Source organism: Notolepis coatsorum, assembly GCF_963971535.1.
Source record: "Notolepis coatsorum genome assembly, chromosome: 4".
Lineage (NCBI taxonomy): Eukaryota > Metazoa > Chordata > Actinopteri > Aulopiformes > Paralepididae > Notolepis > Notolepis coatsorum.
The window spans coordinates 183,701,476-183,718,206 of NC_140168.1; the positions used below are offsets into that span (position 1 = coordinate 183,701,476).

At 43.6% G+C, this 16,731-nt stretch overlaps 1 protein-coding gene across 1 annotated transcript in view; it reads left to right on the top strand.

The window, feature by feature from the left end:
* Positions 1 to 13,506, top strand: part of rbpjb (recombination signal binding protein for immunoglobulin kappa J region b) — a 256,534-nt gene extending 243,028 nt beyond the window's left edge. The window contains exon 11 of the mRNA XM_084311777.1: positions 12,319 to 13,506. Coding sequence (XP_084167903.1) covers positions 12,319 to 12,640 — 322 coding nt within the window. The 3' untranslated portion in view covers positions 12,641 to 13,506. The remainder of the gene's footprint in view (positions 1 to 12,318) is intronic.
* The last annotated feature ends 3,225 nt before the right edge of the window (positions 13,507 to 16,731 follow it).

The following is a 16,731-nucleotide window of genomic DNA, read 5'->3' on the forward strand; positions in this document are numbered from 1 at the left end:
AGCCAGGTAAAAAGCAGACTTCCTTCTCAGTGGCTACACGCCTAAACTATATCTTAAATTATGGCTATGGGTCTAAAACACCCCTCGCTTATCAATGACTTGCTTGCAGTCAACATGTACGAAACGGATTGTTTTTTCATTGGTAGATTTCCGCTTTATACCGTTTTGAATACGAGTATAGCAGGGCTATTCAACTGGCGGCCCGCGAGATGATTCTGACCGGCCCGCCAAAGATTACATGATAATAAAAAAATATATAAAAAAAATTGTTTATTTTTATATATATATATATATATATATATATATATTTTTTTTTTACTTTTTTCTTTTCATGTCAACGTTAACACGCACAATTGAGCCAAAAGTCACTCAATTAATGACAGATTTCATTGATAAATTGAGGGAAAACTTTGCAAGTCGATTTGATGAATTTGACATGTCCAGAGAATTGATGCATTTTGTGAGCAACCCATTTGCCAATGTAGCTGCTATTTCCACAAAAGGACAAGAGTTCCTTGCATCACTTCACATTGATGAAGGTCTCCTGCAACTTGAAATAATTGACATGCAAGCATCATCTGCTCTGAAGCAGGCACTTGAGAATGGAATCCACCACAACATTTTGGATAAAGTGTATTCATGTCAAGACATTCCCCAAAATAAAAACGCTGGCAATATCTGTGCTAACAATGTTTGGCTCAACATACACCTGTGAATCCAGTTTCTCTCACATGAATGCCATTAAAACAAGCAACCGTGCCTCCTTGACAAATGAGCATTTGCATCACTGTTTGCGGGTAGCCCTCACTTCCTATGAACCCTCTTTCTCTGCCATTGCCCAGTCAAAGAAGTGCAATCGCTCTCATTAGATGTGTGTATGTAGGCTAGGCCTGTCTGCCCCCCACCCCCCTGATGTTTGAGAGTTAAGAGTGGACAATAAGTGCTAATAAGATGCTGTGATTTGCTGTTGTTCCACAGACATGAAGCACTTTTTCATAAGCTCAGCTGCACTATAAATGTGTTTTTTTGTTCAAGTGTTGATGTTAGAATGTTCAGATGCACATCATGCACTCGTTTGTTTTTTATTTTATTTTTATATTGAAATGTTGAAGAGGAGATGTTGCATAAATGAAGCACTTTTTGCAGGAGATGTTGCAGATGTGGCACATAAATGAAGCACTTTTTTTGAAAAGTATACTACTTTTGCAATGTAGTTAAATAAAAGTTGTGAAAATGTGGTTGCGTGTTGTGTCAAGTGTACATATATTCATAGCACGGGGAGGCGCCGTGGCAGTCCGGCCCCTGGCCCCTTGGGTTTCTGACAATGTGGCCCCCTGAACAATTTACCGTAATTCCTCTAATAGTAACCGGTATTCAATTAAAAACCGGGTCTCTATTAATGACCGGGTGCGCTGTTGAGCTAAGCAATTATAAGCCGGCCTCCTAATACAAGCCGGGTATATTTTGTTATTGTTGTTATATGCTGGCCTGGCTGTGCAGTAAATACCATATAATGGTATGGTGTTAATGTTTACCAAGAGAGTAAGCCTACCTCAGAATTGTATAAAACGAAGTTATTATTATTATTATACCAGTATTGTGATTGCACTATTTTACTTTATTTTACTTTTTTTGACCACCTGTAATTGCACTGTTTACTACCGTATTTCATACAGTACTTGGTTTCAATAAATGAACCCAGTACATTTTACTGGGTTCAAACTGACACAAAATGTTGATTTATTCATTATGATCGGTTTGAAAATTATAAATATAGGCCTCTCTCTTATACATGCCTCCTCCTAATACAAGCCTGGTATCCGCTACAGTTGAAACAAATACAAGCCGGGGTTACTATTAGAGGAATTACGGTAGTTGAATAGCCCTGGAGTATGTCTAGTAATTCCAGAGAAATTCCAGTTTTTTTCTGATGCACAGTCCCACCCAATCCAATCCAATGATGTGCAATACCATCCGGGAGACGATAGGCGGCGGTATTTGCCCTTTTCGAGCTCAGACCCATTCCCAATGATAACGTCAGGCTGGATGGATGAAAATTAAATGGATATTGCTAATAAAAGAAATAACGATTAAAACCCGAGTTTTCTCGGGTTTTCTCTGCTCTTGGCACTCAACGCATGGCGAGTTAACCCGACTAATCTCGTGGTTGGCACTGAATGGGTTAAGGTGGAATAAGGCCTTTATCGTCGAGCCTGGAGATGCTCCAATCCGGGCGCCTAATATACCCCACTTCTCAGAGCTGCAGTGGCTTCCCCATTGCTGCGCGAATCCGCTTCAAGGTCCTTGACCTGGCGTACCGTGCAATGAGGGGAACGGCTCCCTCCTACCTCCGGTCAATGGTCTTTAACTACACACTCTCAAGAGGCCTACGCTCTGCATCCTCTGGCCGCCTCAGACCCACTCCTATCCGAGCTCCTGGGGGGTCGTCGAAGAGAAGCAGGCTATTCTCAGTCCTCGCCCCACAATGGCGGAATGAACTTCCCACCACAGTCAGGACAGCTGAAACCTGGCCAATGCCATTGACTAAAAACTAGGGCTGTCAGTTTATCGCGTTAATTAGATAAATTAATTACACAGCAAATTATCGCGTTATTAAAATTAATGCAACATTTATTAAAAAAAAAATATTATTTTATTTTATAAAAAAAAATGTAATCTCATTAATTCCATAAGAACGTAGAATAAACATTTACAGACTCTTTTTTTTTAAATGGTCCATTTGCTATATGATTCTAGGGACATCTATGGATTTCAGGGAATGTATTCCCAGTGTCAGAAATACTGTGTCTGTTACTACAGGCTTGAGTAAATTGTAATGAACCAAATGAGAATATCAATAAAAAATCTTTTTTTATCTTTGACTGTGACATGCTAAAATTGACCAGACCTGAAAAATCTAAGCAAATTAATAAAGGGAAGATTCTGCCTTCGTAACAATTTAGCATAGTTATAAGCTTAAGCAGGAAAGTGTTGCGTCAAGTTCAAGGTCATACAATTGTTAATTCTTAATATTAAAAAAATTAAAATCTTTTCACAATTAACATGAAGAGCCTAATCTCAAGATATCTATAAAAGATTACAAATATTTTTGAATTTTAACCACTTATATTCCCGTTTGTTTGATAGTAACTGCCTTTTTATGGAAAAAAACGTATATACGTTTTCGACCCCATAGTCCAGCGTGGGAAACCAGCACAAAGTCCTTGTGAATAAGATGTCCTTATATATACAAATGATTGACTCATTCGGTCAGATATAGCCAAGCCGCTAACGTTAGTAAGCACTGGTTATTGGTAATATTTCCAGCGGGGGTACAGTACACTTTTTGCCGGTAGATTCTGAAGACATGAGCGCTGTGTACTCAACCACCAGCCCCTTCCGCACAGAGCGAGCTCAGCGAGGAGCCGAGGGGTGCGGCACCAATCAAAGGGATCCGTGGCGCAGCTGTGTGACACGGTTGATACCAGTTTGAGGAGGAGGAGGGGAGAAGGAAGTGCTGCACTCTAACTCTCTGCCTGGAGTGCCTGCAGCCGGCATAATCTCCGCCTCTTGGGGCCATGTGACGGCTTCCTAGCTGGCAACAACAGCCATAGGACAATTGCGCCACCGTGTGTAGAAATCCGGTAACAGAATTACTAGACTATTGCGTTGGTCCCCACATTGTGAAAAAAGCGTTCATTTGATAATTGTATCGAAAATTAAATGAATTGAGTGCAGATTAAAAAACAGCGTTTTAACATGAGAGTCAATGGGAGGAAAAAAAACCTTATGGTTAATTGGCAAGCTAAAGTGTATAACTCTTTTTTAGAGCCATTCTAATGATGACCATTTAACATATTGTATATATATGGAAAAGAACCAAACGGACCCAATTTCATGACATAATCATCAACACAGCCACCGTTGTACACAGAAACACACAAAAAAGGCAAAAAACATGAAATCATTGCTAAGGGGGCAGAAGGTTTTGTAGATACAGTACGGAATTCTGCAATCACGACACATGCAATTTGAAATATGATTATAGAATATCAGGCCTAAAATGGTTATGCGATTAAAATGCGATTAATTAGATTAATTAATTACAAATCCTGTAATTAATTAGATAAAAAATTTATATCGCCTGACAAGCACTACTAAAAACACATCTCTTCAAACAATATCTTAAAAAAAGAAGGGGCGGTCAGGTGGCATAGCGGAGATTGCGTTCGTCACCAACGCCGGAGAGGCTGGATTCGCGTGTTCAAATCCAGCTCCCGGCGTTGCTATCAGCTTGGCTGGCCGTTCACACTAATACAATTGGCAGTATTAGAGGGTGGGAAAGCTGAAGGGTGGGTCCTGGGCGTTGTGGACAGCGACCCCTACAGTTCGGTCAGGGCGCCTGCTCAGCAAGGGTAGGATCTAGGGAGAGATAGTGCGGCCTCCCACACGCTACACTCCCCGGTGAGAATCTGCGCGGCCAGGCTGGCCTGCCGGCTGGCTGCACATGCATCGGAGGAAAGCATGTGACAGTCTCCTGTCTCTCGGACCAACAGTAGGGGAAAGTGCGCAACAACCAGGAAGGGTGGGATGGGAGAAAAATCGGAAAAAAAGGAGGGGGAAATATGATGAAAAAAATAAAAAATAACCTTCTTACTGTCTTTTTACTATTATGTAACTTACTACTATGCTACTATACTTATACTACTACCTATCATGCTAAGATGTCTACTACTATGCACTCAGAGTGTAACACTCAAGTTCAACACTATTTGTCACGAACAATGCCACTGACCCTTAGCTGCCAGTAATGTACCCCTCCTGCTGATTTGTTCACAATTTGTAAGTCGCTTTGGAAAAAAGCGTCCACTAAATGACTAAATGTAAATGTAAGCCTGAAGCAGATAATTTGGGCTATCATTTATTCTTCTCTTTTCATCAGAAAGCATCGACACACTCAAAGTACGCAGTACGAGAGAATCCCTCCACAGACTTGTCTGGTCCACTCATCCGTGCTCACGTGGCCTTCAGTCAGTGTAGGAACGGCGCCATCAGGCTGAAAAATGGTCTTCCTAATCAAAAGTGTCCTGAGATCCACTTTAAAAGGGGAGCCGCCCGGAGCGGCTGGGTAGCGCAGCGGACTAAGCGCTCGCCTACCACCGCAGAGACACTGGGTTCGAATCCAGTCAGTCGTCCCTACTAGCACAATTGCCAGTGTTAGCGGGTGGGAAGCCGGTGGGGTATGTATCCTGGTTGTTGTAAACAGCGACTCCTACTGGTCGGTCGGGGCGCCTGCTCAGCAGGGAAGAAATCTGGGGGAGGTAGTGTGATCCTCCCACGCGTTACACTCCCCCGGTGAGAGTCCTCGCTGTCAGGTGAAAAGAGGCGGCTGGCTGACTCCACATGTATCGGAGGACGCATGTGATAGTCTTCAACCCTTCCTAGGCCGGCAAGTGGGGGGGAAAATGCGCACAATGACCAGGAAGGGAATTGGCATAACGACTAAATTGGGATGGGAGAAAAATACGGAAAAAAGGGGGATTAAAAATGGATCCAAAAAAAAGGGGGAGCCGCCCCAATTTAGCAATCCATACGAATTGATATTCACTGGTACATTTTCTATTTCAAAATGAAGAACGCTACTATATGAAGTAAATTTCTGTATTTAAAAACTCGAGCAAAGAATTCTTTGGGTCCACAAAATCAGTCTCCCGTTCATCGTCTATGGAGCAGCTCCAGACCTAAAAGAACACGCCAACATTTTGTAAATTTGCTTATCGTCTTCTCCAGAGAGAGACAAAGAAGATAGATACCAGTTTCCCGCTCTGTGCGTTCAGTAGAAAGCTATCTGGCTGCACGTTAGCCTAGCTTAGCACAATGAATGGAAGCGGAGAGTGACGGGTAGCCTTCGGGAGATGGGTTGGACAATGCCTAGGCTACCCGTCACTGTCCGCTTCCATTCATTGTGCTAGGCTAACATGCAGTCAGATAGCTTCCTAATGAACAAAATGAAGAGTTACTTCTCTGGGTTCTCAGGGTTCACAAATATTTATTTAACTTTCCTAAACCGACGGGGAAAAAAAGATAACTATTTATTTGGGTGGCGTTCTCTAAAGCTAAAGCCACAGCAAAGGATGCCTTCAACGAACATCCAAAACAGCCTTTAAATCGTCCTCCTTCAGGCTTCCAGACGAGTTGGTGGCGCTTAGTTTACCAAAGCCACCCATGTGGGATTAAAGGAGAGAGCTGGTCGGAGACATGAAAGACCAGGGTGACCAGCGCTGGGTAAACAGTGGGACCTTCTGAAACCTCAATCTAAAACCTCAGCCGGGGTTTTAAAAGACTGACGGAAATGTTGTGACGGATGCCACTTGCAGCTTTGTCTTAACGTTACATGTACAGTATGTGGACCAGGCAAAGAAAGTTACATGTATGTGGACCGGGCAAAGAAAGTTTCATGTATGTAGACCGGGCAAAGAAAGTTACATGTATGTAGACCTGGCAAAGAAAGTTACATGTATGTAGACCGGGCAGAGAAAATTACATGTATGTGGAGCGGGCAAAGAAAGTTACATGTATGTAGACCGGGCAGAGAAAGTTACATGTATGTGGAGCGGGCAAATAAAGTTACATGTATGTAGACCGGGCAAAGAAAGTTACATGTATGTAGACCGGGCAGAGAAAGTTACATGTATGTGGAGTGGGCAAAGAAAGTTACATGTATGTGGAACGGGTAGAGAAGTTGTAATGTTTGTTTATTAGTGATGCTAGTGGAAGTTGTAAGTTCAAGTTCTTTAATAGTTGTCATACAGAAGTACAGAATACTTTCATACAAAATGCTTCTTACTGTTACGCTCCAGAGACTGTGCTAGACAAGATAGTATCAAATAACATAATAACATAATATAGCATGAATTTAGAAGAAGAAAATGAGGTCACAGTGTTCGGTATAGACATATGTACAATGTTCTGAGTTACCATATAATATACAATACACAATACTATGCAGTGTACTAATGTACAGTACTATCTAGTGCAAAGCAGAAATGGGATGAGGTACAATTTTAGGTACAATGTACAGTAAGGTGTACGAGTTGTAGTGCAATCCTTCATCCATAAATATAAAGTGTGGGGAGTGGGTGCTACAGTGTGTTTGTTTAAAGTGGGTGTGTGCTATAAGTGTGTGGAGTGGGTGCTACAGTGTGTTTGTTTAAAGTGAGTGTGTGCGTGTGGATGTGTGTGCTATGTGCGTTTGGTGGTTGTTGTTGTGTAGTGTTCATTCATTGTTCGTTTAGCAGCCTGATGGCCTGGGGATAGAAGCTTCTTCTGAGTCTTTCTGTGCTCGCCTTGAGACTCCTGTATCGCTTGCCTGACGGCAGCAGTTCAAAGAGGCAGTTGTTCGGGTGACTGGAGTCTTTAATGATTCTCTTAGCCTTGCCCTTGCAACGCTTGTAGTAAATGTTCTGGAGGGTGGGGAGCCCCCCTCCAATTGTGCGTTCGGCTGAACGTGTCACTCTTTGTAGTCTGCTTTGGTCTTGTGCAGTGCTATTCCCAAACCAGGAGGTGATGTTGTTGCCGGTCAAGATGCTCTCTATTGTACATGAGTAGAAGTTCTTAAGGATCTTCTGGCTGACTTGGAACTTCCTTAGGCGCCTGAGGAAGTAGAGGCGTTGTCGTGCCTTCTTCACAACACTGTTAATGTGTGTGGTCCATGTCAAGTCCTCGGATATGTAGGCTCCGAGGTACTTAAAGCTGTTGACTCTCTCAACCGGTGCCCCGTCGATGCTGAGGGGGCTGTAGTCCTTGACCCCCGACCTCCTGAAGTCCACAATCATCTCCTTTGTTTTGCTGACGTTCAGGGAGAGGCTGTTTTCCTGGCACCATCCCGCCAGGACCTTGACCTCTTCCAGGTAGGCCCTCTCGTCGTTGGCAGAGATCAGGCCCACCACCACTGTGTCGTCAGCAAATTTGACGATTGTATTGCTACTCCGCTGAGCCACACAGTCGTGTGTGTACAGGGAGTAGAGGAGGGGACTCAGAACACAGCCCTGGGGGGCCCCTATGTTGAGGGTGATGGATGAGGAGGTGCAGTTGCCTGCTCTCACCACCTGGGGTCTGCCAGTCAGGAAGTCCAAGACCCACTGGCAGAGGTCATAGCCCAAGCCCAGGTCCCTGAGCTTGGCTATGAGTATGGAGGGGACTATGGTATTGAATGCCGAGCTGTAGTCGATGAATAGCATTCTCACATAGTTCCCCTGCCTCTTGTCCAGGTGTGATGCTGCTGTGTGCAGCACATGGGATATGGCGTCCTCCGTGGACCTGTTGGGGCGGTATGCAAATTGCAGGGGGTCCATGTTGATGGGGAGGGAGGAGCAGATGTAGCCCTTTACTAGCTTCTCGAAGCACTTCATGGCTATGGAGGTGAGAGCTACAGGGCGGTAGTCGTTGAGGCAAGCAGGCTTGGATTTTTTGGGTACAGGGATAATAGTGGACTTCTTCAGGCAGGTGGGGATGACAGCCTGTTCTAAGGACAGGTTAAATATGTCAGTGAATACTGGGGCCAGTTGGTCGGCACAGACTTTTAGGACGCGGCCGGGGATGCCGTCTGGACCTGCTGCCTTCCTGATATTCACTTTTTTAAAGGTCCGCCTCACCTCATGCTCTGTTACCCTGAACACTGCGCCTCCATCAGCAGCCGACCCCCCCCCCCCCCCATTGCCGAGGCTTGTGAGCTGGTGTTGTTATTACCAGCATCAAACCTCGCATAGAAGGTATTGAGGTCATTTGCTAAGGAGATGTCACTGTTCAGTTTGAGGGAGGCGCCTTTGTAGTCTGTCATCGTTTTGAGCCCCTGCCACATAGCTCTAGAGTCAGCTTGTTCAAACTGGAGTTCAATTTTATCCCTGTAGCGTCGTTTGGCCTCTGACACAGTCCTCCTTACGTTGTATCGCGCCACCTTGTGGTCATTCATGTTGCCTGCCTCTAGGCCGTCGTTGTATGCTTTGGTGCGCTCTCTCAGAGCTTCACGGACGGATTTGTCTACCCAGGGTTTTTGATTTGGGTAAACTTTCATTTTGGTAGTGGGGATTGTTTCTTTCACCCTAGTACAAACATAGTCCAGCACTGTCTCCGTGTAGGCATTAATGTTATCTGTGTCGCGGAACACATTCCAGTCTGTGTTGTGAAACACTGATGTTAGTTTCTTAGCGATGCTAGTGGAAGTTGTAATGTTAGTTTCTTAGTGATGCTAGTGGAAGTTGTAATGTTAGTTTCTTAGCGATGCTAGTGGAAGTTGTAATGTTAGTTTCTTAGCGATGCTAGTGGAAGTTGTAATGTTAGTTTCTTAGCGATGCTAGTGGAAGTTGTAATGTTAGTTTCTTAGCGATGCTAGTGGAAGTTGTAATGTTAGTTTCTTAGCGATGCTAGTCGAAGTTGTAATGTTAGTTTATTAGTGATGCTAGTGGAAGTTGTAATGTTAGTTTCTTAGCGATGCTAGTGGAAGTTGTAATGTTAGTTTCTTAGCGATGCTAGTGGAAGTTGTAATGTTAGTTTATTAGCGATGCTAGTGGAAGTTGTAATGTTAGTTTCTTAGCGATGCTAGTGGAAGTTGTAATGTTAGTTTCTTAGCGATGCTAGTGGAAGTTGTAATGTTAGTTTCTTAGCGATGCTAGTCGAAGTTGTAATGTTAGTTTATTAGTGATGCTAGTGGAAGTTGTAATGTTAGTTTCTTAGCGATGCTAGTGGAAGTTGTAATGTTAGTTTATTAGCGATGCTAGTGGAAGTTGTAATGTTAGTTTATTAGCGATGCTAGTGGAAGTTGTAATGTTAGTTTATTAGCGATGCTAGTGGAAGTTGTAATGTTAGTTTCTTAGCGATGCTAGTGGAAGTTGTAATGTTAGTTTATTAGCGATGCTAGTGGAAGTTGTAATGTTAGTTTATTAGTGATGCTAGTGGAAGTTGTAATGTTAGTTAGTCCCAGTCCATCAGAGACTCCCCTACACTCTCCACCTTCAAAGCTCGCCTCAAAACCACCTGTTCTCCCTTGCCTTCAACCCCCCCCCCACCCATAACCCCCTCCCCCCCCCCTCCAACCTGATTGATGTCTGTCTCCAGTCTTTTTGTGCTATCATGCTGTTTTTCCTGTTCCCCCCATGGTCTCACGTTCCTTTTGTTTTTGTTTCTTTGTTGTTTCTTTGTTTTTGTTTCTTTGCTTTTGTTTCTTTGTTTGTACTCTTGCTCCCGACCATTGTCATCGACTTCGGGTTATTGAGAAGCACTATATACATTTTATGAATTATTATTATTATTAGTTTCTTAGTGATGCTAGTGGAAGTTGTAATGTTAGTTTATTAGTGATGCTAGTGGAAGTTGTAATGTTAGTTTATTAGCGATGCTAGTGGAAGTTGTAATGTTAGTTTATTAGTGATGCTAGTGGAAGTTGTAATGTTAGTTTCTTAGCGATGCTAGTGGAAGTTGTAATGTTAGTTTAATAGCGATGCTAGTGGAAGTTGTAATGTTAGTTTATTAGTGATGCTAGTGGAAGTTGTAATGTTAGTTTATTAGTGATGCTAGTGGAAGTTGTAATGTTAGTTTCTTAGCGATGCTAGTGGAAGTTGTAATGTTAGTTTAATAGCGATGCTAGTGGAAGTTGTAATGTTAGTTTATTAGTGATGCTAGTGGAAGTTGTAATGTTAGTTTATTAGTGATGCTAGTGGAAGTTGTAATGTTAGTTTATTAGCGATGCTAGTGGAAGTTGTAATGTTAGTTTATTAGCGATGCTAGTGGAAGTTGTAATGTTAGTTTATTAGCGATGCTAGTGGAAGTTGTAATGTTAGTTTCTTAGCGATGCTAGTGGAAGTTGTAATGTTAGTTTATTAGCGATGCTAGTGGAAGTTGTAATGTTAGTTTATTAGTGATGCTAGTGGAAGTTGTAATGTTAGTTAGTCCCAGTCCATCAGAGACTCCCCTACACTCTCCACCTTCAAAGCTCGCCTCAAAACCACCTGTTCTCCCTTGCCTTCAACCCCCCCCCCCACCCATAACCCCCTCCCCCCCCCCCTCCAACCTGATTGATGTCTGTCTCCAGTCTTTTTGTGCTATCATGCTGTTTTTCCTGTTCCCCCCCATGGTCTCACGTTCCTTTTGTTTTTGTTTCTTTGTTGTTTCTTTGTTTTTGTTTCTTTGCTTTTGTTTCTTTGTTTGTACTCTTGCTCCCGACCATTGTCATCGACTTCGGGTTATTGAGAAGCACTATATACATTTTATGAATTATTATTATTATTAGTTTCTTAGTGATGCTAGTGGAAGTTGTAATGTTAGTTTATTAGTGATGCTAGTGGAAGTTGTAATGTTAGTTTATTAGCGATGCTAGTGGAAGTTGTAATGTTAGTTTATTAGTGATGCTAGTGGAAGTTGTAATGTTAGTTTCTTAGCGATGCTAGTGGAAGTTGTAATGTTAGTTTAATAGCGATGCTAGTGGAAGTTGTAATGTTAGTTTATTAGTGATGCTAGTGGAAGTTGTAATGTTAGTTTATTAGTGATGCTAGTGGAAGTTGTAATGTTAGTTTATTAGCGATGCTAGTGGAAGTTGTAATGTTAGTTTATTAGCGATGCTAGTGGAAGTTGTAATGTTTGTTTATTAGCTAGAAGTTGTAATCTCCAAAAAGGCCAGTGGAAAATCAGCCCTATCATCATGTAGTCTGAACTCTGCATTAGGTGAACCTGCATCCTCTGGCTGTGGTGATTATGAGGACAAGGTGTTGGATAATAGATGTTGGTAATTTTTGGCTCTTCTGGGGTTTCTAGAAGACTTTGATGATTCCTCCTTAGGATCTGACCATCCTCTGTCCTGAGATCATGGACTAACTCCCTCCAGAACCTCATCGTACTGTTCCGCTAAAAACACACTTCAATCAATATCTGAAATTAAAGAGAATAAGAAAGAAGAAATGACTAACCTTCATCTTTTACTATTATACACTTTGTAGTACTAAATAATCGTCCTTGCCTACGGTATATTACTACCTACTGTGCTAATATGTCTTTACTACTATGCACTCAAGTTCGACACTGTTTGATGAACCCTTCCCTTCCTGCTGACTTGTTGTACAGAACCTGTGAGTTGCTTTGGATAAAAGCGTTTAGCTAAATTACTAAATGTAAAATGTATAATGACAATATATTTCAATCTAATGTGATTACCCTGAAAAAACCCATGTTGACCCTGAAAATTCCCAAGGGAATTAATAAAGGATCATCTTATCTTATCTTGACGTCCACAAGCCCCTTTGTTCTAAACCCTCCCCCCCTCCCCCGCAGGTGCGCGGAGAGCATGCTGTGCGTGGTGCCGGACATCTCGGCGTTCCGTGAGGGCTGGCGCTGGGTGCGTCAGCCCGTCCAGGTGCCGGTGACTCTGGTGAGGAACGACGGCATCATCTACTCCACCACGCTGACCTTCACCTACACGCCGGAGCCGGGCCCGAGGCCGCACTGCAACGCCGCCGGCGCTATCCTGCGGGCGGGCAACGCCAGCCTGCTGACCAGCGGGGGCGGCCAGGAGGGTGGCGGCTACGGGCCGAACAGCACCTCCAACACCCCCGTGGTCACGTGCTCCTCCAGCGCGGCCGCCGTGGTCTCCTAACGCACGCAGTGGTCACGTGCGCATTTACGACATGCCTTGAGAGCAAAACAGAACTCGTGGTATAAAGACTAAAAGGGGGACGACAAACAAAAAGAAAAACTGACTCTAAAAAGTGCTGCATATAAAATTTTGGATTAAAAGAAGCTGAAACAGAAAATCGGTTGGACGGAGGCGGAGGGAATCTTTTTCTTTCTTTTTTTCTTTTCTCTCTCGAAGGTCAAAAAGTTTTGTCAACCAACCGGGAATAAGAGAAAAGTGCTCCTCGATCGCCCTCTGGTGGTTTCTAAAGGGACAACGCCTGCCCAGTTCTGGTGTTTAAAAAAATAAAAAATAAATAATGTGGAATAAAGAGTTCCTATTGGTTCAGAGCACCAGCACCTTTCACGGCTAATAAGAACGGAAACCACAACAATGATACATCCGCCATGTCGAAAATTGTGTTGCCCCTCTCCCCCCACTGTTCCTTTTGTTTGTTTTCTTTCTTTCTTTTGTGTTTTTACGTCTCTAAAAGGGGGCAGGGTGTATTGTTGTTGTCGGGGGGCTCGAGGACGCAGAGGGACACACATACAGCGTGTGGAGGACCAAGGATCTTGTATAAGCTTTAGTAAAGGTACATTTTCTCCATACCTTTTTTGTATTAAACATATAGTACACTTTTGTTACCAAATAGTTTCTATTCTTCCTCTGAGCTTTGGGGCTTGTTTTTATTTGATTTTTTATTTGAGGTTCAAAATCCCGACCGGCTTGTATATTATGGCGACCTTTCTCCTGTTGTCTCCGACAAATGCCTGTTTGTTTTTGTTTGTTTTTTATAATTTTTTCCCAGTCTTTTTCGACGGGACACTTTCAGTTTTTGTTACTTTCGCTTCTTCCGTAGGGGGGGGGGGGGGGGGGGGGGTCTGAAGTCTGGGGATTCTGTTTTATTTTTATTTTACATAACCGAAGGTTCTTTTTTTTATTTAAAATGTTTCTTTTGGTTAGAGAATGACCTCAGAGGGCCTGTTTTTTATCATTGGTTTTTATGAAGTCTTTAAAAAGAAAAGCTTTAAGCAACGCCTCTGCCTTGCCCTGCAATACTCTCTTATGTGCTATGTTTCCTCTGGATACTCGTCAGTACATCTCAACAGGGAGCCATAGCAACGTTTGCAGAATACATTCAAAAACAAAAAAGGAAAAAAAAATAGACTTCAACTGGCAGTAAAAAAAATAAAATAAAAAAAAAAGTCAGTTTTGTCATTTTCACATCGATTTTAATAAGTGTAGTCGACGAATGGAGGATAGCCTTAGTACTGTATGTTGATACTGTGAGTGCACACAGTGAACAGAAACATATCCGATGTCACATACTCGATACGATGGATGGCGTGGGGGGGGGGGGGGGGGGGGGGGGGCGATACCATACCGGTCAGTATACCGTCTAAAACTAGGCCTAGCTAGGTGTCTTCCAGTGTGTACTGTAGTCCTTGGGTGGCATTAAAAAAAACGTCCATTGGTTTTCCAAAAGCGCAGCGGTGCGTTCCGACAGATGGGACTCTTCCAATTTGATGTGGCCTTAACTGCTAGAACTAAAAAATTCAAATAAAACATCAAAGAGCATCTCGCCTTTCTTTCTTTCTTTCTTTCTTTCTTTTGTGGCAAAATATTATCTTCCGTTTACGCGGCTTGGTGTTTGTGTACGTACGTCGTCGTGACGCCGCTCCAAAAAATAAAAAAAAACACATCTTGTCACACGAAGCAGCCTTCTGGAGGAAGCTACCGGCCTTCCTTTTTGTGTTTGAGTTCTTCTTGGATAACACTGTTCGGTAAACAAGTACAATAAACACTTGGCTGAATCTTTTGTACTTCGCGGTGCCTGGCGGCTCCTTCCCCCGCCGGCGTCCTTCCCACCGCCGGGGCGCCTTCTCTCACGAGCGCCTCCGAAGCTCTTCTCAGCCTCCCAAGCCTTTTTAAATGTCCTGTGGTTTTCACTTTACAGAACCAAGTGTGTGTGTGCGCGAATGTGTGTGTGTACATTGTGAACTCACTGTCAAAGAGTAGCCGCGCTCGTCCCATGTTCATGGCGATCAAGTCTCCCCGTAGGAAGCATAACGGCCTTCTAGATGTGTGTATTATCCAAGATGTGTATTTCCCAAAACATACAGCAATATTGTACAGGTCATTATGTTTTTTGTGTCGTAGGTTTGTCCGCCTGACCACTAGTTCACCAGCCAGAGGGTGTTTGTGTGTTAGTGTGTGCGTTCGTGTCTCCCGCCTCCCCCGCATACGGTAGTCGCCGTGACGGAGTTATCGAGTCAGACTCGCTCCGTTTCCACGTGCGCGTTCGTGTTCAGAACCATCTCGAGGCTCCGCCCCTCTTTTATCCATCCTCCAATGGCGAACCGCCGCTGTCGGGAGTTTTGAGGAGAAGAGGGACGGGCCTTTCGATCGGCCAATCGATGCTCTTCAAAAAAAATAAAACGATGGACCCAGGCGCCGTCGTCCGTCACGATCCAAATGGAAATAAGTGATCCTCTCCCGCTGTTCGGGGGGTGGGGATCTGTGGATGAACATTCAAAGGCAATACTTTTAATCTTGGTATTACAGTACGACTGTATACGCTTCCGGGAAAATAATTGTGATACTGTAATTTGAATGTCTGCATAATGACGTTTTTTTTATTGAATTTGTTTGCCCTTTTCATCAGACACCTTTAACAATAGACCTGGGGAGTGAGGTTCCACTGTGATTTCACCCGTTGAGGATCAGGTTAGACAATATTTACTAGTTTCCATGGTAACTACTACAGTACCCATAAGCCTCGCCGAACTCGGACCAATCACAAGAGCGCAGCTACTTTGGCGTTCATCGTTCTCGTCGATTAGCGCGCCGTTCGCCGCCATCCTTGTTTTCATCGAAGCTGTGAATAATTCATACGAAACTATGAAAACTACGGCGTTTAAAAAACGAACGAGTCAGGTAGTCATGACTATATACTTCCAGTTGTGTATTGTGTCGTTTTTGACTATTTTGGTTTCGTAACGTCGTCCTCTGGGCTGCGTGGCGTGGCGTTCGCTCGAGACCTGCTCATCAGACGGAGTTCCTCTCACGTTAAGGTACAGTCTTGTACCCATGACTTTTGATCTAGTTTTTACTCAAATGTAAAAAAAAAATTAAACGCGGTTCTCGTTTAACTCATTGGACGCCAGACCCGATGATAGTCGGGTTAACTCGCCATCGCTTGAGCGCCAATAACGAGTATAGTCGGGTTTTAATCGTTATTTCTTTTATTCAATTATCATATAATTATTCATTTTCTTTTTTTTTTAAACTTTGGCCATTTCCCTGGCTCTTTTATACGTTTATCGCATTTATACTTGGTCAAGTTCGACCGACAGAAGCAGGCTGAAAGGGTTCAGATGGGGGGGAAGACACTCTGGGAAAGGCACGGCTGCAGTCCGGGATTCGAACTCGCTCAGCCCCAGATCCGTGACGAGCACGGTTGTCCACGGCGCTGAAATAGCACTTGCGGTACGTGGTGAGCTACTGGAGCTCCCAATTATTCATTTTCATCCATCCAGCCTGATGTTATCGTTGGGAATGGGTCTGAGCTCTCAAAAGGGCAAATACCGCCCCCTACGCCTTCCGGCTGGTATTGCACTCCACTGGGAATGGTATCGTTTTTTTTCTGGGACGATCCAAGCCGTGCGGGCGTGGTTTAAATAATCGGGCGAGGTAACCTGATTTCAACGATAGATATGCGAGGCTGTCCCCCCCCCCCCCCCCCCCCCCCTCATATGCAATGCTGTTGAACGTGGCACGGATGTCCGCGCCCAGTACTTCAAATGGCGATCAGATAATTGGATTATTTCTTTTGCATTACATCAGATACAAGGTAAGAACATTATATATAAATTTGATCGTTGATCTGATATGTGTTTCTACCCGATCGACGCTGTATCTGTGTGTATGTGTGGCTGTTTTCCGTTGGGTGGGAGGAGGGGGGGGAGCGGCGCGCCGGTCTAAACAACATTGCATGCGTGCACGAGGAAGGATAATTATGATCTAGCATTGATTTCAGGAAGATTCGATAATCAGCCGAAAAATGACAATGT